This window comes from Phyllobates terribilis, unplaced genomic scaffold (genome assembly GCF_046119375.1).
Source record: "Phyllobates terribilis strain yellow unplaced genomic scaffold, ASM4611937v1 Scaffold_5__5_contigs__length_657084704, whole genome shotgun sequence".
NCBI lineage: Eukaryota > Metazoa > Chordata > Amphibia > Anura > Dendrobatidae > Phyllobates > Phyllobates terribilis.
Window position 1 is genome coordinate 201,830,163 of NW_027362765.1, and position 25,788 is coordinate 201,855,950.

Here is a 25,788-nt window from a genome sequence, read left to right on the forward strand (position 1 = left end):
CCTATCCAAGCTAATCAGGCCCTATGATAAAGGCTATAAAATGTACCCTGCCTGACAGCGGAGGTTGGCACCCTAGGTAAAGATGGCAAAATGGCGCCCCCGCTCTTTGGCGGCTCTCCCTCTCTGGCCCTAGATGGCCCTACTACTACGTTGCATCACAATTCAATGCAACCTCCTCAATTAGGGAAAGAAAATAGAATATAGAAAATTGAAGACCTATCTCAAATGAACATCATGGATGCAATCATGGATGTAGATCCCATAAATAGCCTCAAAGGCAAGCCTCGACGCATTGCCCCATTGACTGGTTTCTCAGGAGGCAAAAAAGATGTGTGGTAAATCCACAAGGATATCTGTTACAGCCAGATCATAGCTCCGTATTGATAATACAGTGAGTTGTCATGAGGGCTGGGATGTCATTCATCCTGTTAACCTTATTCTATTCCTCTAGACCAGTTGTAGAAATTGTTTATTCACCCTTCTAGTTCGACCAGTAATTGGGAATTAAATGTTCCTAGGAAATCTAAGCAAGCCCCCGACAAATAAGTAAAACTCTTGCTAGCTTAAAGATTACTGTGATCGTGAGTACATCATCCTGTATCAACGGGACATGTGCTGCCGAGAACATTATGTTCTGTATGCACAAAACAACCGTATTTATGATTGTTCTGTGCACATAGAGGTGCAATTAACCTGTCTAGACAGGCCGTTAAACGTTAGATCGGCATCCTTATATCTGGTCAGCGTTCATTTAACAGCCACTGATATGTACGGGTCGGAACCAGTGTTATGCCTGCTGACAGTTACGTGATGAATGAGGAAAACACTTGTTCATAGGGTGAGATGATTTTTAAGCTTGCTTTAAAGTCAACATTCTTGGCAGCACATTATCATATGTAAACAGGAGAAATGCTGCCAAGAAGATGGTGTTCTATGTGTATAGAACAGTTATATTAACGATCATTCTGTGTGCGCAGAGTTCTGGCTGTCTAACAGGCCATTAAATGACCACCAATGAGCTTGCATGTAGCCAATCGTCTTTGGGGGGGTCTCAGGACTTGGTTCCCCACCAATCTGCAGGAGTTTTAAGTGCCTGCTAAATGTGAGAAATCAAAAAGAAAGTTTAGTTACTCTTTAACACCTTTTCTGATGTGGTCAGTAATAGGGCCAAATGGACTGGGGCGTACTATTACGACCGGCGATCAAGCCTGCACACAGCTGACATCCGGTGCTATGTGCTAGGAGCAGTCCTGCACCGCTCCCAGCACATTAACCCCCGAAATGCTCCGATCAAAGTCGATCGCAGCAATCCGGGAGCAAGAGGAGGTAAGTGCCGCTTACTTACCTGCTCCCCGCGTCCCGCTCTGTCTGTGCCGGGTCCCGGTGGTTGTCATGGTGACCTGATGTCGTTATGACGATATCCGGGTCACCAGGCACCAGGAAGTTACTTTGATCATGCACAGTGCGCGATCAAAGTAACTTCTGCATGCAGGATGAGAGCCTGTATAGCATAGAGATGCTGCTGCATCTCTATGCTATACAAGTGATCAGCCTGCAAAAAATGAAAGTCCCATAGTGGGATAAAGTGTCAGAAAGTGAAAAAAAAAAAAATTGTAAAAATATAAGAAAAAAAAAATGAAAAAAATAATCCCAGTAAAATAAAAATATACTGTACCCATAAATAAATATTATTATGGAAAAAAATAAATAAAAGTACACATATTTGGTATCACAGCGTCCGGAACAACCTGAGCTATAAAACTGTCCCACTAGTTAACCCCTTTAGTGAACACTGTATAAAAAAAAAAAGAAGCAAAAAACGATACTTTATCATCATACCACTAAATAAAAAATGGAATAAAACGTGATCAAACAGACGATTGTAAATAAAAATGGTACCACTGAAAACGTCATCTTGTCCCGCAAAAAAACAAGCCACCGTACAGCTCCATCAGCCGAAAAATAAAACAGTTATAGCTGTCGGAATAAAGCGATACAAAAAATTCTTTATTCTATAAAATAGTTTTTATTGTGTAAAAGCGCCAAAAAATAAAAAAAACGATATAAATGTGGTACCGCTGTAAACGTGCTGACTCGAATAAAGCTACCTTATCAATTTTACCACACGTGGAATGGCATAAAAAAAAAACAAAAACAAAAACAATTCCTGAATTGTTGGTTTTTGTTTATTCTGCCTCCCAAAATTGTTATAGAAAGTGATCAAAAAACTTCATGTTCCAGAAAATGGTACCAATAAAAACATCAACTCGTCCCGCAAGCTGTTACATGACTGTCAGCTGAAATATGGAAAAATTATAGCTCTCAAAATATGGCGATTCAGAAACTAGTCTTTGCAAAAAAAAGTGTATTTTAGTGTGTGACAACTGTCAATCATAAAAGCCTGATATGAATCTGGCATCGCTGTAATTGCACCAACCCTAAGAATAAAGTCGTCTAATCTCTTATACCGCACGAGGAACGGTGTAAAAAATAAACTCTAGGGTTGTGTTAGGATTAGGGTTGTGCTAGGGTTAGGGTTGTGCTAGGGTTAAGGTTGTACCAGGGTTAGGGTTGTGTTGGGGTTGGGATTTTTTCAGAAGTAAAGAAAAAAAATGATGACTATATGGCGACTAGTGTTGAGCGCAAGTGCTCGCTACTTGAGTTTGCTTCGGGTGCTTGGGTATGCACCGAGTATCGCAGGTGCTCGAGTGACATGCTCCGTCCCATATGCTTCGCTGTCAAAAAAACCTTGCGGGATTGCCTGCCATGCACGCGATCCCCTCATGTTTTTTTTTTGGTGTCTAACAACCGTGAAACATGCGGGGCGGAACTCAAGCATGTCACTCGAGCACCCGCTATCCATGGCACGTACCCGAGTACCCAATGCAAACTCAAGTATCGAGCACTTGCGCTCAAGACTAATGACAACTTATTCAATATGATGACCTAATGTTATCAAATTCTGTGTCGTACCTCTTGGTTCAAAATTTTTACTATACCCCTTGATGGAATCCTTAAGGGTCTAGTTTCCAAAATGGGGTCACTTGTGGGGGGTTTCTACTATTTAGGTGCATCAGGGGCTCGCCAAACGCAACATGGCATCTGGACTCGATTCCAGCCAATTTTGCGTTCAAAAAAGTCACACAGTGCTCCTTCCCTTCTGAACCCTGCCGTGCGCCCAAACAGTGTATTTTCCCCACATATGGGGTATCGGCGTACTCAGGAAAAATTGCACAACAGTTTTTGGGGTCCATTTTCTCCTCTTAACCTTGTGAAAATAAAAAATTTGGGGCTAAAAGATAATTTTTGTGGAAAAAGTTTGATTTGTTTTATTTTCTCGGCTCCATGTTAGAACCTTCTGTGAAGCACCTGGGGGCACAGGGTGCTCACCACATACAGTGGGTACGGAAAGTATTCAGACCCCTTTAAATTTTTCACTCTTTGTTTCATTGCAGCCATTTGGTAAATTCTAAAAAGTTCATTTTTTTCTCATTAAAGTACACTCTGCACCCCATCTTGACTGAAAAAAACAGAAATGTAGACATTTTTGCAAATTTATTAAAAAAGAAAAACTGAAATATCACATGGTCATAAGTATTCAGATCCTTTGTTCATATTGAGTAGAAGCATCCTTTTGAGCTAGTACAGCCATGAGTCTTCTTGGGAATGATGCAACAAGTTTTTCACTGCCATTCTTCCTTGCAGATCCTCTCCAGTTCCGTCAGGTTGGATGGTGAACGTTGGTGGACAGCCATTTTCAGGTCCCTCCAGAGATGCTCAATTGGGTTTAGGTCAGGGCTCTGGCTGGGCCAGCCGAGAATGGTCACAGAGTTGTTCTGAAGCCACTCCTTTGTTATTTTAGCTTTGTGCTTGGGGTCATTGTCTTGTTGGAATGTGAACCTTCGGCCAAGTCTGAGGTCCAGAGCACTCTGGAAGAGGTTTTCAACCAGGATATTTCTGTACTTGGCCGGATTCATGTTTCCTTCAATTGCGACCAGTCTTCCTGTCCCTGCAGCTGAAAAACACCCCCATAGCATGATGCTGCCACCACCATGTTTCACTGTTGGGATTGTATTAGGCAGATGATGAGCAGTGCCTGTTTTTCTCCACACATACCGCTTAGAATTATCACCAAAAAGTTCTATGTTCGTCTCATCAGACCAGAGAATCTTATTTCTCATAGTCTGGGAGTCCTTCATGTGTTTTTGAGCAAACTGTATGCGGGCTTTCATATGTCTTGCACTGAGGAGAGGCTTCCGTCGGGCCACTCTGCCATAAAGGCCTGACTGGTGGATGGCTGCAGCGATAGTTGACTTTGTGGAACTTTCTCCCATCTCCCTACTGCATTTCTGGAGCTCAGCCACAGTGATCTTGGGGTTCTTCTCTACCTCTCTCACCAAGGCTCTTCTACCACGATTGCTCAGTTTGGCTGGTCGTCCAGGTCTAGGAAGACTTCTGGTGGTCCCAAACTTCTTCCATTTAAGGATTATGGAGGCCACTGTGCTCTTAGGAATCTTCAGTAATGCAAAAATTATTTTGTAACCTTGGCCAGATCTGTGCCTTGCCACAATTCCGTCTCTGAACTCCTTGGGCAGTTCCTTTGAGCTCATGATTCTCATTTGGTCTGACATGCACTGTGAGCTGTGAGGTCTTATATAGACAGGTGTGTGCCTTTCCAAATCAAGTCCTATCAGTTTAATTAAACACAGCTGGACTCCAATGAAGGAGTAGAACCATCTTAAGGAGGATCACAAGGAAATGGACAGCGTGTGACTTAAATATGAGTGTCTGAGCATAGGGTCTAAATACTTATGACCATGTGATATTTCAGTTTTTCTTTTTTAATAAATTCGCAAAATTGTCTACATTTCAGTTTTTTTTCAGTCAAGATGGGGTGCAGAGTGTACTTTAATGAGAAAGAAAATGAAGTTTTTAGAATTTACCAAATGGCTGCAATGAAACAAAGAGTGAAAAATGTAAAAGGGTCTGAATACTTTCCGTACCCACTGTATCTAGATAAGTTTTCTAAGGGGTCTAGTTTCCTAAATGCTGTCACTTGTGGGGGGTTTCCACTGTTTAGGCACATCAGGGGCTCCCCAAACGCAACATGGCGTCCACTAATTATTCAAGCAAATTTTACATTCAAAAAGTCAAATGGCGCGCCTTCCCTTCAGAGCCTTGCCGTGCGCCCAAACAGTGGTTTTCCCCCACATATGGGTTATTGGCGTGCTCAAGAGAAATTGCACAACAAAGTTTGGGGTCCATTTTTTCCTGTTACCCTTGCGAAAATAAAAAAATTGGGGTCTAAAATAACATTTTTGTGAAAAAAGTTAAATGTTAATTTTTTTCTTCCCCATTCCAAAAATTCCTGTGAAGCACCTGAAGGGTTAATACACTTCTTGAATGTGGTTTTGAGCACCTAGAGGGGTGCAGTTTTTAGAATGGGGTCAATTTGGGGTATTTTCTGTCATAAAGGCCCCTCGAAGTCACTTCAAATGTGATGTGGTCTGTAACGGGTCTGGGAGGTGGAACCTCTGTGCAACTATACAAGGGGGCAGTCCTTGTAAGGAAGCGGGTGGCTCCCAGGGAAGATGGGCAGGTAGTCACGGCAAGTGACAGGGACAGTCTCTGGGTAGAGGGGCAGGTAGTCACGGCAAGTGACAGGGACAGTCTCTGGGTAGAAGAGCAGCAGGCTGGTGGCTGGTGAACGCTCCCAGGTGAGCGGGCGAGAGTCTCTGGACAGGCAGGTGGTCACGGCAAGTGACGGCAGAACCTCCAGGTAGACTAGCAGACAGGTAGCGGGTGGACGCTCCCAGGTGAGCGGGCAAGAGTATCTGGACAGGCAGGTGGTCACGGCAAGTGACGGCAGAGCCTCCTGGTAGGCTAGCAGGCAGGTAGCAGGTGAGCGCTCCCAGGTGAGCGGGCAAGAGTCTCTGGACAGGCAGGAGGTCACGGCAAGTGACGGCAGAGCCTCCAGGTAGGCTAGCAGGCAAGTAACAGGTGAGCGCTCCCAGGTGAGCAGGCAGGCTGGTCCATAGACAGACTGACAGGTGTCGGAGAGCAGACCGTCGGACCGCAGGCTTGCAAGCTGGTAAGCGGATATCAGGCAGGTATCAAGCAGGAATCTGGCAGATGACTGGCAGGTAACAGGCAGGTGACTGGCAGGTCACTGGCAACGGGACCTGAGGGCTGAAGCAGAGTGAAGGCTTTGCAACAACATTGCTCGGGCACCTCCATTTTGGAGGAGGTGCCTTATATATGGGAGGTCCTCCGGCAATTGGCCGGGGACTCCTTAGGATGGCACGCACGGTCCCTTTAAGAGAGGGGGAGCGCGGCCGCGCGCGCCCTAAGCACACTGCCGGGGAAGGAGCGCGTGCCGGAAGCAGCGGGGAGAGAAGCGCTGGAGGACGCCGCGCCAGGAGCGGGGAGGTGAGAGGGACGGCGTCTCTGCCTAGTACGGGGCAGAGACGCCCATGCTACAGTACCCCCCCCTTTAGGCCCCCTCTTTTTTTGGCCAGAAAGAAATTTTTCAAGGAGAAGCGGGGCGTTGATGTTCTCCCTGGGTTCCCAAGTTCTCTCCTCAGGACCAAACCCCTTCCAATCTACCAGAAAAAAGGTCTTTCCTCTTACCCTCTTGGAGGCCAGAATACTCTCTACCTCAAAGACGTCATCAGTGGAAACCGGAGCAGGAGGGGCACCTGGATTATTGGAAAAAGAGTTAAAGACAACGGGTTTGAAGAGAGATACGTGGAAGGAGTTGGGAATCCGTAGGGTGGCCGGGAGTTTTAATTTGTAGGCCACAGGGTTAATTTGCCTGAGGACTTCGAAGGGACCGATGAATCGAGGGCCCAACTTGAAGGAGGGTACTTTGAGCCACACATGTTTGGATGAGAGCCAAACCTTGTCTCCCGGACGGAATTGAGGCGGATCCAGACGTCTCTTATCAGCATATCTCTTCATCCGCTCAGAGGACAGAAGAAGAGCAGACCTGGTACTCTCCCAAATAGTAGAAAATTCGCTGACAAGAGACTCCGCAGCAGGGTTGTCCACAGAAACGGAGACAGGAATCGGAATCCGGGGGTGCTGGCCATAGACAATAAAGAACGGGGACTTGGAAGAGGATTCGCTCTCGTGGTTATTATAAGAGAACTCGGCCCAAGGAAGGAGGTCCACCCAATCAGAATGGTGGGCATTAACAAAGTGCCGGAGATAGCTGGTAAGGATCTGATTGATCCGCTCCACTTGACCATTGGACTGAGGGTGGTAAGCGGAGGAGAAGTCCAGGGTGACGTCCAGCAGTTTACATGTGGCTCTCCAGAAGCGTGAGGTAAACTGAACCCCTCAATCCGACACGATGTGGAGGGGTAGGCCATGGAGACGGAAGATATGGCGAATAAAGTCCTTAGCCAGCTCAGGTGCAGCCGGAAGACCAGGCGGGGGAATGAAGTGGGCCATTTTAGAGAAGCGGTCCGCGGCCACCCAAATGACAGTACACCCGGCAGAGACAGGAAGATCGGTAATGAAGTCCATAGCGATGTGTTGCCACGGGGCAACAGGTATGGGAAGCGGCAGGAGATGACCAGCTGGTAAGTGTCTGGGAATTTTGTTGCGGCCACAAGATGAACAGGCAGAGACGAAGTCTACCACATCCTTACACAGGGTAGACCACCAGTAATGCCGGGAAATGAGTAGGAAGGTCTTCTTTTGGCCGGCATGGCCAGCTAGTTTAGAAGAATGACCCCAGCGAAGAACCCTCTCACGGTCTGGAGGCGCCACGAACGTCTTGCCGGGTGGAAGACGAGTCAAATCCAAGGGGGCCACATTCATCACCTTGGAGGGGTCGATAATGTGCATAGGCTCCTCCTCTTGGTCGGAGGACAGGAAGGATCGGGACAAGGCATCAGCTTTGACATTTTTGTCCGCCGGGCGGAAATGAAGGATGAAATCGAAGAGGGCAAAGAACAAAGACCACCGGGCCTGACGTGGATTAAGTCTCTGGGCATTTTGGAGATATTCCAGGTTCTTGTGATCCGTATAGATGATCACCGGGTCTAGAGCCCCTTCAAGCAGGTAACGCCACTCCTCCAGCGCCAATTTAACGGCAAGCAGTTCTTGGTCTCCTATGGAGTAATTGCGCTCAGAGGAGGAGAAGATTTTAGAGAAAAAGCCGCAGGTTACCATTCTCCCGGAGGAAGACTTCTGGGTGAGCACCGCTCCGGCTCCAGAGGAGGAGGCATCAACTTCCAGGTAGAACTGTTTGTTGCAGTCCGGACGGTGCAGCACAGGGGCAGAGGAGAAGGCTTGTTTCAGGGAAATGAAGGCCTCCTCAGCTTCGGATGACCATACCTTGGGATTTGCTCCCTTACGGGTGAGCGCAGATATGGGCGCAGTCCGTGACGAGAAGTGAGGAATGAAGAGACGATAGTAATTAGCGAAGCCCAGGAATCGCTGTATCGCCTTCAAGCCCTCCGGACGGGGCCACTTTAGGACAGCAGAGAGCTTCTCGGGATCCATTCGCAAGCCTGTCTGGGAGATAACATAGCCCAGGAAAGGAAGAGAGGTCTGCTCAAAAAGGCACTTCTCGTATTTAGCATAGAGGTGGTTCTGCCTGAGCCTAAGCAGGACCTGACGAACATCCCTCCGGTGTGTGGGAAGATCCGGAGAGAAGACCAAGATGTCGTCCAGGTATACCACCACGCAGGAGTAAAGAAGGTCACGGAAGATGTCGTTGACCAGTTCTTGGAAGACGGCGGGAGCATTGCAGAGACCGAAGGGCATCACACGGTACTCATAGTGTCCGTCCCGGGTATTAAATGCTGTTTTCCACTCGTCTCCCTGACGGATACGGACCAGGTTATACGCTCCACGTAGATCCAGCTTGGAGAAGATCCTGGCGCCTTTAAGACGATCAGATAACTCAGAGATGAGCGGAAGGGGGTATTTATTTTTAACCGTGATCTGATTGAGTCCTCTATAGTCAATACAGGGGCGTAGCGAGCCGTCTTTCTTTTTGACAAAGAAGAATCCGGCTCCAGCCGGGGAGGTAGATTTCCGGATAAATCCCCTAGCCAGATTCTCTTCAATGTACTCAGACATGGCCCGGGTCTCGGCTGCAGACAACGGGTAGATACGCCCACGGAGAGGAGTGGTGCCAGGTACCAGGTCGATCGGGCAGTCATATGGCCTATGGGGTGGCAACGTCTCTGCTTCCTTCTTACCGAAGACGTCCGCATAGGGCCAGTAAGGAGCCGGGAGACCTGGTAAATTAGCTGGAGTTGGCGGAGGGCGAGCTGGGCGGACCGGAACCAGGCAGGTCCTATGGCAGTCTGGACCCCATCGGAGTACTTCACCGGATCGCCAGTTCAATACGGTTTCGTGTGTCTGGAGCCAAGGTAGACCTAGCAACAGGGAGTGAGAAAGTCCGGACAACACATGGAATGAGATTTCCTCAGAGTGCAGCATTCCCACCTGCAGGGTTATGGGTTCAGTGACGAGCAGGATGGTCTCCGAGAGAAGTCTTCCATCCACGGAGGCGACTGATAATGGTTCAGCCAGGGACTTGGTGGGAATACGGTATCTCTCTACCAGAGACTGGGAGATGAGGTTTCCAGCAGCTCCAGAATCCAGGTGGGCGAGTTCAAAGTGACGGTTTTCTCCCCAAGCAATAGAGACCGGTAAAGTCAGAGACGGAGAGGGCTTACTTTTGTCTAGGACGACCTCTCCGAGCGGTCCTAGACACTGGCGTTTCCCGGCTTCTCCGGTCAGGAACGGATGAAGTGCTCCATACTGCCACAATAGAAACAGCTTCCCTCGGCTCGACGAGATTCTTGGCGAGATCTGACCATCTTGGTCTGGTCGATCTGCATAGGTTCAGGCGAGAGCGCCCGCGGAGTCACTGATTGAGAGGCAGGTCTCAGGGAAGTAGGAGCAGAGCAAGAAAAGTCTTTCTCCCAGGTAGTCTCTTTGGCACGTTCTTGGAACCGGATGCCAATCCGGGTAGCTAGTGACAACAGGTCATCCAGAGTGGTAGGAATGTCCCGACCAGCTAACTCGTCCTTAATCCGACCGGAAAGACCCTCCCAGAAGACGGACACCAGAGCCTCATTATACTTGCAGGACCTGCTGTGACATCATTTAGTCACCTGATGATCACACGACCATCACCTGACTGCTGACGTCAGCGGTCTCATGACCATCAGCTGACTAAATGACGTCACCGCAGGTCCTGCAAATACACCGCGGGACGCTGAGGAGAGAGGATGCCACCTGGAGCAGACCAGAGAGATGAGTATACAGGTTTTTTTTATTTTTAACTTTTTTATTTCTTTTTTTCACCGCGTGGTAGCCGGGATGAAGAGGAGTTGTAGTCTCCTCTTCATCCTGGGTACCACACGCACCGCGATTACGCTGCAAATTCGGTGCCATTGAATTTAATTGAAACGCAGCAAATCCACATATACCTGCGGGTTTGCTGCGTTTCTATGTTCCTCCATGGCCGCAAATTTGCCGCATAATCGCGGTAGAAATGGTCATGCTACGTTTTGAAACGCAGTGCGAATTCGGTGCGCTAATTAGCGCATCATGTGCACAGGACATTCGAATTCACATTGCTTTGTATGGCGGACGGTTTTACAAGCGTTTTTGCGGCCGTAAAAACGCTACAAAAACGCTACGTGGGCACATGGCCTTAGGCACACACATGTAATTAGTGTAAGGGTCATTGTGAAATCTGGGGGAGGTAGCAGTCCCTGCAGGAGAACTACTAAGCCTAGGAAAAGCAACCCTGCGTCCCTACGATTGTGTGGTGCTGGAGATTAAGGAGGCCAGCCAATGGCCTTGCTGTGGTCGCTGTTGTGATTTCAGCAAAATCTGTGCAGCCGCATGGGACAGTGTCCTGCGCTGTTCAAAAAGTGCCCAACTGGCAGACGACGTCGGTTAGGGATCAGACGTGGGATATCTAGATACAATCCTTAGTTATCATCTGTGGGAAGAGGGCTGAGGTACTTTCCTGTAGGCCTGAGGTGCCGTGGATGCCAAGGTCCAGGCTGAGAGGATAAGTTTTAGTGCACGTATAGTGCTATATGCAGCGTGAGTGAGGAGAGCTGCTAGACATTGCCGGAAAAGAGCTGGGGTCATCACACCATGAGGGGCTGTTGGCTCGGTGTAATGAATAACTATGTAGAGGTGTAATCATCATCTTCATCCACTGCTCCAGTAAAAGCAAGTTTTTCTTCCTGTTGCACCTGAAGTCTGGACATTGCTTATTGAGACGGACTGATCGTGCATCCCTTCCACAACTTTCCCCTTTTTATTTTGCTGAGGACGGCCCGCCGACCTGCTAGACCACCATGACAGTTGGCCGACATTACGCCTCGGCTCGGTGGAGGCCGACCCAGACACAGGCCTATATGTTTCGATGGTTACAGACAACGAACAACCCCTGTGTAGCCTGATCTGGCAAACATCTTACACGTCATTGGTCCTATAACTCAGGGAATCACAACCCGTGGCTCGTGCAACACAAATGACTTGAAGGTCCCTGACGTGGCTCGCGGCATAAAAGTGAAACTTGTTTCTGACATTGGAGATGGACGAGAAACCAGCCTTGTCCTCCTATTTGGTGACATCGCCCTTCTTTGCCCGGCCATTGTTTCCTTCTTCTAGGTAGTTCCCGTGCTGCTCATTCCTAATATGCACATTCCTGTTCTTGTTCTGACTCTTGTCCTCGCTTACAGGTTGCCTTCTTCTGACCTGGTATGGGTATAAGTCATGCTCAATATGGGTATAATGTTCCTCTAGACCGGGGCATGAAAAACCTTTCTTTACAATACCAGACACACCTGTCATGCAAGGTGTAGGAAAGACTAAGTGCAACACGAAGGGAAGGGGGAAAAGGGGGCCCAGACACTAGGGAAAGGGGGTAGTGGAGACCTCCTAGGCTGACCTATATCACCCTGTCTCCCCTAACGTCTCTATATTTGTTCCGCAACAATCGCCGCACAAGAACCTCGCCTACTGTCTTCGAAATCTGGAACTCCAGATTACCATCAACCATTACTGGGGGCGGTGATAGAGGTGAGGGTTCAAGAGGTTCCACATACTTTTTGAGTAAGGACCTGTGGAACACGTTGTGGACTTTCAAGGGCCTGAGGAAGTTCAAGACGGAACGCTGCTGGGTTAATGACGGCGGTTACAGGTCTCTGCAGGTAGGCCTGTCCAAATACAAGGTTGCCCTCCTGGACAGGTTTTCAGGAGGTAGGGACAAGTTTTTTGTATTCAGGGAGGCGTCTATCAAGACGTATGGCTGGCAATAATGTCACGCAAGGTGTAGGAAAGACTAAGCGCAACACGAATGGAAGGGGGGAAAGGTGGTAGTGGAGACCTCCTAGGCTGACCTAATCACCCGGTCTCCCCTAACGTCTCTATATTTGTTCCGCAACAATCGCCGCACAAGAACCTCGCCTACAATCTTCGAAATCTGGAACTCCAGATTACCATCAACCATTACTGGGGGCGGTGATAGAGGTGAGGGTTCAAGAGGTTCCACATACTTTTTGAGTAAGGACCTGTGGAACACGTTGTGGACTTTCAAGGGCCTGAGGAAGTTCAAGACGGAACGCTGCTGGGTTAATGACGGCGGTTACAGGTCTCTGCAGGTAGGCCTGTCCAAATACAAGGTTGCCCTCCTGGACAGGTTTTCAGGAGGTAGGGACAAGTTTTTTGTATTCAGGGAGGCGTCTATCAAGACGTATGGCTGGCAATAATGTCACGCAAGGTGTAGGAAAGACTAAGCGCAACACGAATGGAAGGGGGGAAAGGTGGTAGTGGAGACCTCCTAGGCTGACCTAATCACCCGGTCTCCCCTAACGTCTCTATATTTGTTCCGCAACAATCGCCGCACAAGAACCTCGCCTACAATCTTCGAAATCTGGAACTCCAGATTACCATCAACCATTACTGGGGGCGGTGATAGAGGTGAGGGTTCAAGAGGTTCCACATACTTTTTGAGTAAGGACCTGTGGTACACGTTGTGGACTTTCAAGGGCCTGAGGAAGTTCAAGACGGAACGCTGCTGGGTTAATGACGGCGGTTACAGGTCTCTGCAGGTAGGCCTGTCCAAATACAAGGTTACCCTCCTGGACAGGTTTTCAGGAGGTAGGGACAAGTTTTTTGTATTCAGGGAGGCGTCTATCAAGACGTATGGCTGGCAATAATGTCACGCAAGGTGTAGGAAAGACTAAGCGCAACACGAATGGAAGGGGGGAAAGGTGGTAGTGGAGACCTCCTAGGCTGACCTAATCACCCTGTCTCCCCTAACGTCCCTATGATTAGTGCCGCACAGGAACCTCACCCTGTCTTTCCCTGCCATTTGGCCCTGGCTAGGTGAGGGAGGGGATGAGCGCTAGTCGATCCCAACTGACAACTAAAGACAACAAGGGGGAACAAACAAGGGAAGATGGCTTTGTTTTAGTCGACTTTAGAGAGATGAACACATGTCCTCTTAGCACCAGAGAGGAAGAAGTACTGCAATAACTCCAAGCCTTCACAAGGCTAGCAAACAGCAGGTATTTAAACACCCAGGCCAAGGTGTTAATTAGCAAGAGGAAGGTAGTCGCTGGGTCTTAGAGAGACAGCTTCTAAGAAGGTGTCTGTAATGCCAAACAAAGAGATCTCCTGCAACCAACTGCAGGGCGACTGTCTGTCACTTCTGACACACCCGTGACAACAGCCCTTGGACTAAAGTAGCGTGGTTTCTAGAAAAAAAAAGCAGACATTTTTTCTAACGATGGAAATTTCTTTAAGCGACTTTAGCAGTTAAACACTTCATGCGGCCAATGATCGTGCAACGCCGCTGCTACTGTGACATTTCATGATCTCTGTAAGGCCACGTGCACATATTGAATACTTGTATTTGTAATCCAAATCCAGGAGAGGAAAAGTATAATAGAAACATGTCACCATTTCTGTATTACCCACTCCTGGTTTTGGCTTACAAATACTGAGGTAAAAAACTCACCAAATGCTCAATGTGTGCACATGGCCTTAATGCCATTTGGAGCCGTTTCCTGTTTTCCATTGGGTACATGGCTTTTATCATTTGATTGCATAGAATGTGGCTCACCAACCAACTCTCAGAGCTGAACGTGGCTCTCTAGGTCAGAAAGCTTGGGGACCAATGCTATAATTACCAGCCTATATTTGGTTGGCATGCAATAACTAGGTGTGCATAGATGGGACCGGGAAGTAGAGACCAGTGGGTTGGAACATTGGTGAGGGTGAATATTGCTTGTTTTTTGTCACTTGAAACATCGTATTTTTATCTGCTGGACAACCCCTTTAAATCTTGAGACCTCTTCGGATTATCCTGTAATTTATTAATTCTGATTCCAAATGGTGAAGTTATACATCTCACTTAAATCTGAATACGTTGGGAATGTGTACAGCTAACTGCAGCCATGGATAGGTTAATATGAATTCTGCCTGGTGATCCTGCAGTGACTCACGCACAAGAATCCAGAGCGGGCCAGTTATTGGATTGGGACTCCCAAAAGGATGTCTTTAATTGCATCAACTCTGGTATTTACCCAGTCTGTTTCTCGTGCCCATCCCCCAAGATACACTGTTCTGCTGCCAGTCTTCCAATGGGCGCAGCAGTAATTGTTCAGAACTTTCACATTCCAGCGCCTTGGGACCTAAGAACATTAACACCCTGCAGTGGGCGCGAGAAATTCATCTGTTTTGCATGTAGACTATATGCATCAAGTATAGATGACAAATACGCTGTTTTAAAGGTCATCCTAGTCTCAGAGATGCAAATTAACCCGATGTGACAAATATCCTGATATTTCCTTTCTATCAAACTGTACAGTATATTAAATAACATTCGTGGAGGAATCATCAGGGAAAAACAACACTTGCATTGGCCCGCATGGGACTGTAAACTCTGATTGACATTAAATGTGTGAAAAGTGAAATGTTACAGCTCTTACTTTTTTTTTCTAATGCATGAAAGAAGCGACCTGATTTTCGTCTGCATTAGTTTTGTTTAAATGAAGCCCCCTGAGTGTAAGGATACCAACAATCTAAAGAGATGGAAAAGCATGGCTTTGATCAGAAACAGTTGTTTCGCTATCATTGCTTGTGTTTTGTACAGTGGCTACATGAATTACAATTAGACATTATTGAGCACTACAATGAGTGATCTAAGAAATCTAATAAAAAGGTTTTCCAGCCAGAACAACCTCCTTTCATTCAGCAGCTCCCCCTCCAAAGATGAGCTGACAGCCCTGAGGTTTGGATGCCGACAAATACACAATTGTTTCCTACTCAACTTCTATTGAATTCAGTGGATGACTGTGAAATCCATATTGGTGTAGAGCAGGGGTGGGCAATTAATTTTCCCAAGTGGCCAAATGAGATACTGTGACTGTTGCGGAGGGCCGAATAACCGGCCCAAGGTAATTCTGCTTATTATTGTTTTATATTAAGTTTTATTGCTTAATATTGAACAGAATTCTGTTGTCTAGCCGCTACAGGTAATACACGTTACAATAGAGTTTATTGTAATGTATTCTTACGAGTAGCAGCTAATTAGAACCATATAGTTTAATGCTTTTTATAAAATTTATATGAAGCAGTAAATAAATCTGCTCCTGTTATTCAGCCCTTGTACCTTGATGAACATCTCTCAATACAGTATGATGCCCCACAGTCCCCCACACACAATATGATGTCACCACACAGCCCCTCAAATAGTATGATGTACCTTCACAGAGTATGATGTGCCCACAAAGCCCCTCACGTAGTATAATATCTCCACACAGCCTCCCTACAGAGTATGACATCCCTACACAGCCTCATTACACAGTGTAATGTCCTCAAATAGCCCGTTATGCAAAATTATATCCTCGTATAGCCCCCTTACACAAGATTATGACCCCACATAGCCCCCCACTCAGAATGTCCACCAAGTCCTCCACTCATATTGATGTCTTCAAACAAACCTCTGGCACAATATTATGTCCCCACCCAGCCCCCACTCAGAATGATGTCCCCATGCAGCCCCCTAATCAGAATGATGTCCCCACACAGCCCCCCACTCAGAATGATGTCCCTACACAGTGGCACCCTCTCCCCCCTCAGAATGATGTTTAAAAAAAAAGCAAAACTGCTGATCTGAATCCGTTCACCCGCTGCTCCGCTCTGTGCTCTGTACTGAGGCAAAGCTGTTGCGATGTAGTGACATCATCGAGCCTCTTGCGCTCGCGGATGCAGAGGCTCAATGATGGAAAAGGGATCTGACAGCTCCCTGTTCCATCATTGTATTTACCAGTATCTGCATCTTCAGAATGATGCAGATACCGGTGAAGATGAGATGCCGGGCTGGAGCCAGCAGCGTAGTGCAGGGCGCCACTGCATAAAGCCCTTTGGCTGTCCCAGACACAGGCCACACCGGAACAACCAAAGGGCTCGGATGTGGCCTGAAGAACGCCTTTTGCCCAGGTCTGGTGTACAGTTCTTTTGAATGAAGGCCACCCCTTGCTGCAGCTCCACATTTTTGAACCAGGGACTCATCCATGTGCCCCATTAGGATATATGGATGTCACAAAGATAAGGGTGGTTCTGATGGGAAAACGCATTTAATATATGGAGCTGAATTTTTTTATTAGAAAGTATGTTTGTTTGTATAATTTACATTTATATGACTTTATGAGCTCTATATATTAATAACTTGTAGCTGTGTCGTTTCACTAATATTAATATTCCAAAATGTTTTTTACTTGGAGTTTTCAAAAGCTTTTATTTAATGGGAAGTGGCAGCATATTATGAGGATAGGTCTGTTATGCTTTTACTCCAAACAGAAAAAATATTGTTCCATTTGGTGAATAATGCCTGGCAAAGAATACAGCGGATTTATAGTTATGAGTCTGTACTACTCATGGGATTACCACCCTTGATTTCTCCCACCCCCTCTTACCAGCGTTTGATGGCTGCCGTGTACACAAGCAGGTACATGTTGGACATCAGTCACTAAAGTGAGTAGGGCTGAGCTACCAGTGGGTTTCACCACAAAGTATTCACTTTCCTGATATTTTAACCATGTGACGATTTAGTAGACAGTTGCACCTAAGCTTATAGTTCTTTAATGGGACCTGTCGTCACACCTAACAAGTCTAATATTTGTATTCTTCATGAAATAATTTTGGAGCAGCCTTTTTTTTATACATCTGCATTGTGTCGTTCTTCTGTTATTCCTCCCAGATATTTATGTATAAATTGACAACTAGGTGTTACCAGTTATGGGTGTGTCCCTGAATACTCTCACACTGTCCAATCAGTACTGCGAGGGTCAGACTGGTAAAAGACATGCCTCTTAAGGGCAATGGAAATGGAAATGTATTCATACATTTCTAGGAGGAATAACAGAAGAACAGCACATATATGGATTTATTAAAACATTTGTTCCCGATTTGTTATTTCAAGGGCAAAGCAAATACTTAATAACCTAAACTAGTCATGAGTGCTGGCAGGTACTCTTTAATTTGAGGAATTTAATGTGCATCTTTGTGAAGTACTCAAGTCTGCATTTAGAGGCTTCCAAATGTGATGAGTTGACCATGACTTTCTGGACTTCAGTGTATTGATTTAACTCAGGGAATCAAATGAAAAGTGCCGATGTCAGGAAAGCGGCTAAATCTTAATCCTGTGCCCATATTTCTCTTAATCTGGTGTCATTTATCTTTTAGGCACTGGACACCGACCGAACAGTTCTACACAAGATGAAGAAAGCTGCCAAAGCAAAGAACAGTGCAGGAGAAGGTAGGCTTCAAATACTGCCATCCCTTTTTGCCCTTTTTTGTATTAGGCTTTAGGTAACACATTTTGATATTGTATATGCAGATAAAAAATAATCTAATACCATATTGGTGCTGAGCTATTGTGTCTTCCAGATTATTGGATTAATATTAAATAGCTTCGAAAGAAAAAATATTTCTAATGGCTGGTAATCCAGAATAGGTCACACATTCTTCTTTCTTCTGCTGATATTTCGTCTCTCAGTGTCTCCTTCTTTTTAACAAATTTTGGATCTTCAGCACAAACAACACGTGTGAAGCTGGTCTTCAAACCATGACCTATATGTTCTTGATAATTGCCCTTGGAATATTTACATCACAATGGTGCAAGCATAGCTGATCCTTTGAGAGTGGACATGTGCGAGGATAAGGATAGACAGCCTTCTTCACATCATGTTTTGGGTTCCATAAAAAATATAGTTAGGAAAAGTTGCTACCATTTACCTTATACTTCCATTACCACAGGCTCCTATGTTTTTCCAAAAGGACTCTAAATTGACTTTGTTAGGGCTAATGAAACCTTAAGACCATCTGTAGTTTGTACATGAGAAGCTTCTCCTGCCACACGCTAACAGAGGCCGAGGACATGAAGTGAAAATACCTATTGATTTGGGTCTTTTGGGTTTATATGATCTGTTTATCTGTGACAATTTAGGAGTCCGTTCTTGGGATTGTTATTTCTTTGGGTTAAATGGTTTGCACATTCATTCCAACACAGTGGATATGGTTCAAATCACAACCACAGCCACAACTGGCAATTATTATCATAAATAGAACATGTCATGTCCCAAAACCCTATTAGCCTGCAAATATAGGGTTAATCTGCAGGTTAATAACATTCCAATGCTTTCCAGTCGCCTTTCTGAAAGCGCAGCTATCAGGAGGAAATTAACTGTATTTTTCTAAGGAACCACCGGCTTTCAGTCATAGAGGCGCGTCCGGAGTGGCTACGGGCATTATGAGTGGCTGCTTTAAGCACTTGCCGGAACTTTGATTGACTGCTTGCTTTGCACAGATGCGCAGCAGAGTAAGCTGTCAATCAAGGTGCCGGGGCGTGCTTACAGTCGCCGCTCACTAAGTGGTGACTGTAGCTGCTCCGGGCATGCCTCTATGACTGAAAGTCAGCGGCTCCTTGGAAGAATAAAGTTAATTTTCTCCTGGTAGCTGCGCTTTTAGTAAGGAGGCTGAACAGAATTTTAACACTATTAACCTGCAGATATTGGGTTAATCTGCAGGGTAATAGCGGTCTAACGCTGTCCAGCTGCCTTTATGAAACAATGACTACCAGGAGATAATTAACTTTATTCTTCCCAGGAGCCACAGGCTTTCAATCATAGAGGTGTGCCTGGAATGGCTACAGTCTCCTGTCACAGTATTGTGAGCGGCAGCTATAAGCATTTCCTGGAACTTTGATAGACAGCACTCTCTGCACAGACGCGCTTCAGAGTGAGCCTGCAATCAGGGTGCCAGGGCGTGCATACAGTTGCCAGACACTGAGAGGTGACTGTAGCCACTCTAGGCACGCCTCTATGACTGAATACCGGTGGCTGCAGGGAAGAATAAAGTTAATTTTCTCCCAGTAGCTGCACTTTCATTGCGGCAGCCAAACAGCATTCTATCACTATTAACCTGCAGAATAACCCTATATCTGCAGGTTAATAGTGTTTTGGTACATGACTGGTTCCCTTTAATGCATAGCATAGCCGAATCCATTTTTAATTATGGTAAATCTCATAGGCCTTGAACTGGGAGCATTGAGGGAAAAGCTCATCAACATTTTACTGAGCTCTCCCAGGTGGCTCCTAATAAACTTTAAACATGAATGGGCAGAGTGTTTGCCCACCTTTCTCTCCCCCCACCTCCAACATCCATGCCCTATTAGGTTCAATCTAAATCTTGGAGAAATCCTTCTTTCTGTGCTACACACGCCCTTTCGGCCTGAAATATGGCAATTTAGTGGCATCAATATGTGGCTACACAGCTGTTATATAATGCGTTTTGGGTTAGGACATTTTTTTGGATGCACTATGTATATATGAAGTTTTCTTTGGTTCCCTTCTAGCTGTGTATGACATTGATCATGAACTAATCCTCACATATCTGGCATTCTCACAAACTGAACAGTGCTTTGTTGTGGAGGAATACAATATCCTGTCTCTTTCCATTCATCCGCAGTTGGCGGGAGAGATATGGTTTTCCTGATGTCCTTTCATATCTTGTCAAACAAGATTTACACTCCGGAGCTCCCAGATGTACCCTGCTGAGCCGCTATCCTGTGCCTGCTTTTTTTTTCAATGTTAGCAGTGACTGCATGGGCACCGGGAGGGTGAGGAGATCGGATGGCGCATACCAAGATATAAATTATAATGTACAGCACTCCCAGCAGTGCACTATGCAGAATAGGAGGTTTTGGGTTTTTTAGGTCATTTCAGAGCCAGCAGCTTGTTGCCTTGACTGACTGTGCAGACATCAGTACTGTCAGTGTAATCCCAGATACATGTCAGTCACTGACTGCTTTCTGTTGTTAATATGAACAGGCTTTTCATTATCATTTCAACCTGAAATCATATGTTTGTATATCTGAGTATTTTAGCGCCAGATGTGCATGAATTGCTCTAAATAATCCTGATTAGTCTTGAAAATATCAAATATAGCACAGAACACAAGGGATTGTACTTTTTTTAGCGTCCTCTACTGCATGCTGGAAAATTGCTGAAGGGCAGAGATGCCTGGTCTCTTATTGCAGATGAAGCAGGTGGTGAAGCCATCTTTCCCAAAAGTTACTGATTAACATACATACCCTACAAATTTTGAGGTATTTTTGTGATTCTGCCCTGTCTACTATGTATGTGATAACATAACGCTAGAATCAAGAATGGTGTGTTATCTGACTAAGTTGGTCATGATATTATGTAACGTGGCGCGGGGTGGTAGCCGTGGTGGGCGAGGTACTCATCTCGTACTTCCCGGTACGTTACATGAAGGTGGAGGTCCTGGCTGGGTATCTGGACCTGTGCTATGAGGGCGCTACACCTGTTCAACCGATATTGTGGGTTTGCCAGGACAAGATGTTTTACAGTTCAAAGAGGGAGACCACCATTCAAAAACAAACTTTTTACTGAACGGGAACTTGGTAGGGGATATATACAGAAGATAGCGGGTATACAATCTTATGAACGTTTCTATCACAACTCGGAGCATTTTCCACACAGTTTCAATTCTTTCCTTTTTCCTCTCTCTACTTGTCCTCTGTTTCCACTGTTCCTCACTGCTTCACCACAACCCAGCTCAACACTATAGTTCCATTTAGCAAGAGTCCTGTACTCAACCCGCGGTTCCGCCTCCTTTTCCCCTTAGGGGAGCTACTTTGTCAGTATGACCAGGACTTATCTTCTTTTCTCCTACGCTGTGGAACTTCCGCCTGGAGCACTCTATTCATTTTGCGTACTCAGTCCTGTCTAGGCTCGTTACCTTCAGGAGTTACAAACTCTGGGCCTTACTGCTAGGCGTCTTCTCCCAGGACCCGTCTCCGATAAATCACTCCGTCTCTGTCACTTTTCCTCTTCCTTCACGGGATCACACTATCCATTCTCTCGGTCTCTTCACACATTAGGGACACCCAAGACTGAGGGACTGCTTACATTTGGACCTTAGGTCCTTTCTCTATGCACTCTGGGACCTATCTGTCTTTCTAACAGGAAACCATCACTTTCCTTTCAGTCTAGCCCCTCCCACTCTGGGCTAGCCCCAAACTTTAACTCTTGCTTTCCTTATTATCAAGTTGCACACATTATTAACAGTACTAATACATAGCACAATTCACATTATACATCACAACAATATACTTGTTTCTTCAAGTGGAAACGTGGGCAATTTGTCCATCCACTTACAATTGAATGGATGTCATTCCACTAGCATAGAGTGACATCCAGCACTGGGAGTGCTACTTTAAGGGTAAAAAAAATGTGAAAGGACTGCAGCGTTACTGTTTTCAGGAGCATTCAAGGTCCTGGCAGTCGGACCACCACTAATCAGGAAGAGATGGCAAATTCTGGTATTGTGCGATCCCTTTCTGAAATGGGGAAGGTCTGCATAAACACATAATGCCAAACAGAAACCTTACAGGCAGAAAGCAGAAGTTTATATGTTGCCTGTAAAGGGAATCTCTAAGTAGGATGAACCCTGCTAAACCGTCTTTATGGGCATGTAGGTCATAGGGAGCTGAATAAAGTGAGACCTTGATATCTGCAAACCATATTTTATTCCAGAGATATTCAGATATTCAACCACGCTCATTTAACGGTCTGAAATCATCTTGTAAAAATGCAACTTAAATGTTCGTTTTATGGTGCAATTTTAACTTTTGCCCAGGGCCCCACTTTGTCTAAAACTGGCCATGTTTTTAGGAAAGCCGGAAGACAAAGAATTACAGCTCTGCAGCGGTCGTCACCCTGATTTTTCAGATTTCTGAATGAAATTAAAGTCCTACTCTCCCACATAGCACTGCTACACAAATTGTCATATTGGTTGCAGCATTTTTTTTCAGAAATAGATATAACCAGGAAGCCTTTAATAGCAAGTTCAAGATTTTGTTGGCGTTTTTTTTTTCTTGGGTGGAATCAGGGAAGATGTACAGAGTACATTATTGAGTCTGTTTATTCTTCATGATCAGAATAATTCATGTGTTCATTATCCAAGATTATATATTGAATTATCCATTATGCCTTTTATATTTTAATTGGTTACTGAATGTTAAAGAGAATCTAGTACCAGGATATTACCACCTAATCTGAGAACAGCATAACTCCTGATTCCAGCGACTTGTCACTTACTGGGCTGCTTAGTGTAGGTTTGATAAAAATCAGTTTTATCAGCAGGAGATTATCATTAGAAGATGAATAAACCTGCTTCCATGTTGTCATCCATATTCATGAGCTCTGTATAACCCTGGCCCCAACACTGATTGGCGGCTTTCCGTGTACACTGTGCATAGACAGTAAGCTTCTAATCAGTGGTGTGGGTGGGGTTATACAAGGCGAAGCATTCAGAGAACTGCTGGATCTGAAGCAGATAAAACAGAGATTCTATCAAAAATGCAGCAAGCAGCCCAGTAAATGATACATTACCAGAATAAGGGTCTCTGTCTCTACATCATGCCATGCTTAAATGGGTTAGCAAAATCCTGGTAACAGATTCCCTTTACATGCTCTTTTTTTCTAATCTGTATACATAGGCATAAACACAATCCATGTATGTACCTAATACACTGTAGATGTGCCATATATCCAGCTTAGTCTGTTTTTTCCCAGTAGATATAACTCCCTCGGAATACACAGCATATTATGAACACCCTTATTTATTTGCTTTCTGATATATTTCAGCAGCAATGCCACAAAAAAAAAAAGTAACATCTGCCACTGGGGCTGCAAAACAGATGCCAGATCATTATGTTTCTGACTCTCATGAGTAAGTGCCATCTGTATCCATTTATTAACTTGCTTAAAAAAAAGCAAATCTGTACTATTGGCATCCCAAGCTTGTAATGGTGGTAATCTGCTTTCAGCACCTTGGACAGTTCGTACAGCATGCATGGCACGTCCTCCGCATTGCTTATCCTTGCATTAGGGAAGTTGCTGCAGTCAGCTGCATTGCCTCTACCATGTGCGACTAAGAAAAATGGGCTTAATACCTAAACGGAATAGACCGCTGCAATATTCTGCATGTTCTCAGGAAAGTCCAAGTGCTGCACTTATAATATTTTGGAGCATTGCTTGTTCCTACAAGTAAATGTACACAATGTAGTTAGCAAACCCGGAATATCGTATTCTTCTGCAGAATAATTTTTAGGGGGTTCAGAAGCTTTCAGACGAGCATTGCTGCCCTACAGAGTTAAACCTAACAATCCAAAAAAGACTTGGGGTAATTGGCTTACTGTGAAAACAACAGTGTGTATGTATGTGCTTTGATGTGCTGCACATATTGTAGATTATGTTGTTGATATAAAATAGGAATACTATGAAAAAATGGCTATTATATCATTTAAATGGAAAGTGGTATTTGCTGCACTTTTATTTTAGCTGGGGATATATGAATCATAAGTAGATTGTTCATAATATATGAATCATAAGGAGATTGTTCATATGCCACAATATCTTTTCAATCTCCTTTTTTGGGTGCTGTATTATGGATCCTTACAGCTATGATCCTAAGGCTATGTTCACATGCAGCGTTTTAATGCAAATAAGAAGCATGAAGCTGCTTTTTACTGTATCAACAAATACTATGAGACTTCAGAGATCTCATGCACACTTTTTTTTAATTTTTTTTTACGGGACTGAATTTGAGAACTGCGGCGTTCCTTAAATCCAGGGCTGTGGGGTTGGTAAGCCAAACCTCCGACTCCAACTTCTCATTTTCCCTGACTTCTGACTCCACTACTCTGACTCCACAGCCCTGCCTCACTGCTGAGCGTGTACATAAAGTGCAGCACAGATTCATCTCAACTAAAAGCCGAGATTCTTAGATCAGGAACAGAACAGACATTTATAGGACATTTTATAACTTTCCTAAATTCTTATGAAAAAATTTAGAGCACATCCTGCATTGTACTATTGTACCCAATTTATTATATATTTTAGGAGTCAGAGTCGGTCCATTTTACACCGACTCTGACTCTACAGCCCTGCTTAAAGGGAACCTGTCACCATGAAAATGTATTTAATTTCGAAGCACCATGTTGCAGATCACTAACTGCTGAGTAGATTAATATATACTTTTGTGAGAAAGGATTCAGTATAACCTGTGTTTCAATAATTTGAACCTCTGCCCTTTCTGGGATATTTGTTCCAGTGGACGGTCCTATCAGTGACTGACCGCTGTCTTTGTATATATATGCATAAAGAGATAATTATCAATCACTGATAGGACTGCTCACTGGACTAAAAATCCCAGAAAGAGCAGATGTTTAAATTATTGAAGCACAGGTTATACCAAATCTTTTCTCATAAAACTTTGTATCAATCTACTCCACTCCCCCAGCACTATAATATGGTGCCTGCAGATTAGACGCATTTTCATGGTGACAGGTTCCCTTTAAATCTGCCTGTCAATTCTTTCAGTGTTTGTGCAGTGTTTTTTCACCCATTGAAAGCAATCAGAAAGTGCAAAAAAACACATATAACAGGTTTTGCTGGGTTGTTGCTGCGTTTTTTTACTGCATTTTTGGTGAATAAATCTAACTTTATTAAACATACTGTGGACAAAACACACAATGTAATCCGCATCAAAAACACGCTGCAAAAAGCAGCAAAAACCTGCACTTTGAACTCAGCGTTTTTACTGCCAAGAGAGCAGGTTTTGGCTGCAGAAAGAAAACACAGCTGCTTGTGAACAGAGCCTTACCATGGCTGTGTGGTTGAGATTTATAGATGCCAGCATACCCGCTTGAGTATTTGAAGCAGAAGACGGCTTCAGGAAAATGACAGCATTTTCTTTGACATCACTTTTGCGGCAGCTTTGGTGACAGTGGTTTTTTTTTTAACTCTATATATAAACTAATGAGGCGGAAAGCTGCTTGAAGAACGGTCAAATCACTTCTTTTAGCTGCTTCATGGCTTTCGAAACTTGACGTGGTTAAAATAAGCTAAAAAGATGGAATTGTGCACAGCAAGTCCTTTAGACATTGCTGTGCATATGTTAATTCTCTTTGGCATTTTTAGTTTTTTAGGGGGTTTTTTATTAGGCAATTCGGAAACCACTTGAGAAAGACATTGTGAGCATGTACCCTGTGTTTTCCATAAATGCAGTATTTGAAAGGATTGTACAGGAATAAGATTGAGAGTGCACAATCCCAATAATGCAGTTTCCATTACAATGTGGCTCTTCAGACATAATCTTGGTGACCACATAATCTACTAAATAAATTTGCCCAGA

The 25,788-nt window shown here is 44.9% G+C and overlaps 1 protein-coding gene across 3 annotated transcripts in view; it reads left to right on the top strand.

The window, feature by feature from the left end:
* LOC141272718 (arf-GAP with SH3 domain, ANK repeat and PH domain-containing protein 1-like) overlaps positions 1-25,788 on the top strand; it is a 215,171-nt gene that overhangs the window by 109,324 nt on the left and 80,059 nt on the right. For all 3 annotated transcript variants that reach the window (XM_073683719.1, XM_073683720.1, XM_073683721.1), the window contains exon 2: positions 17,749-17,821. In XM_073683719.1, coding sequence (XP_073539820.1) covers positions 17,749-17,821 — 73 coding nt within the window. The remainder of the gene's footprint in view (positions 1-17,748; positions 17,822-25,788) is intronic.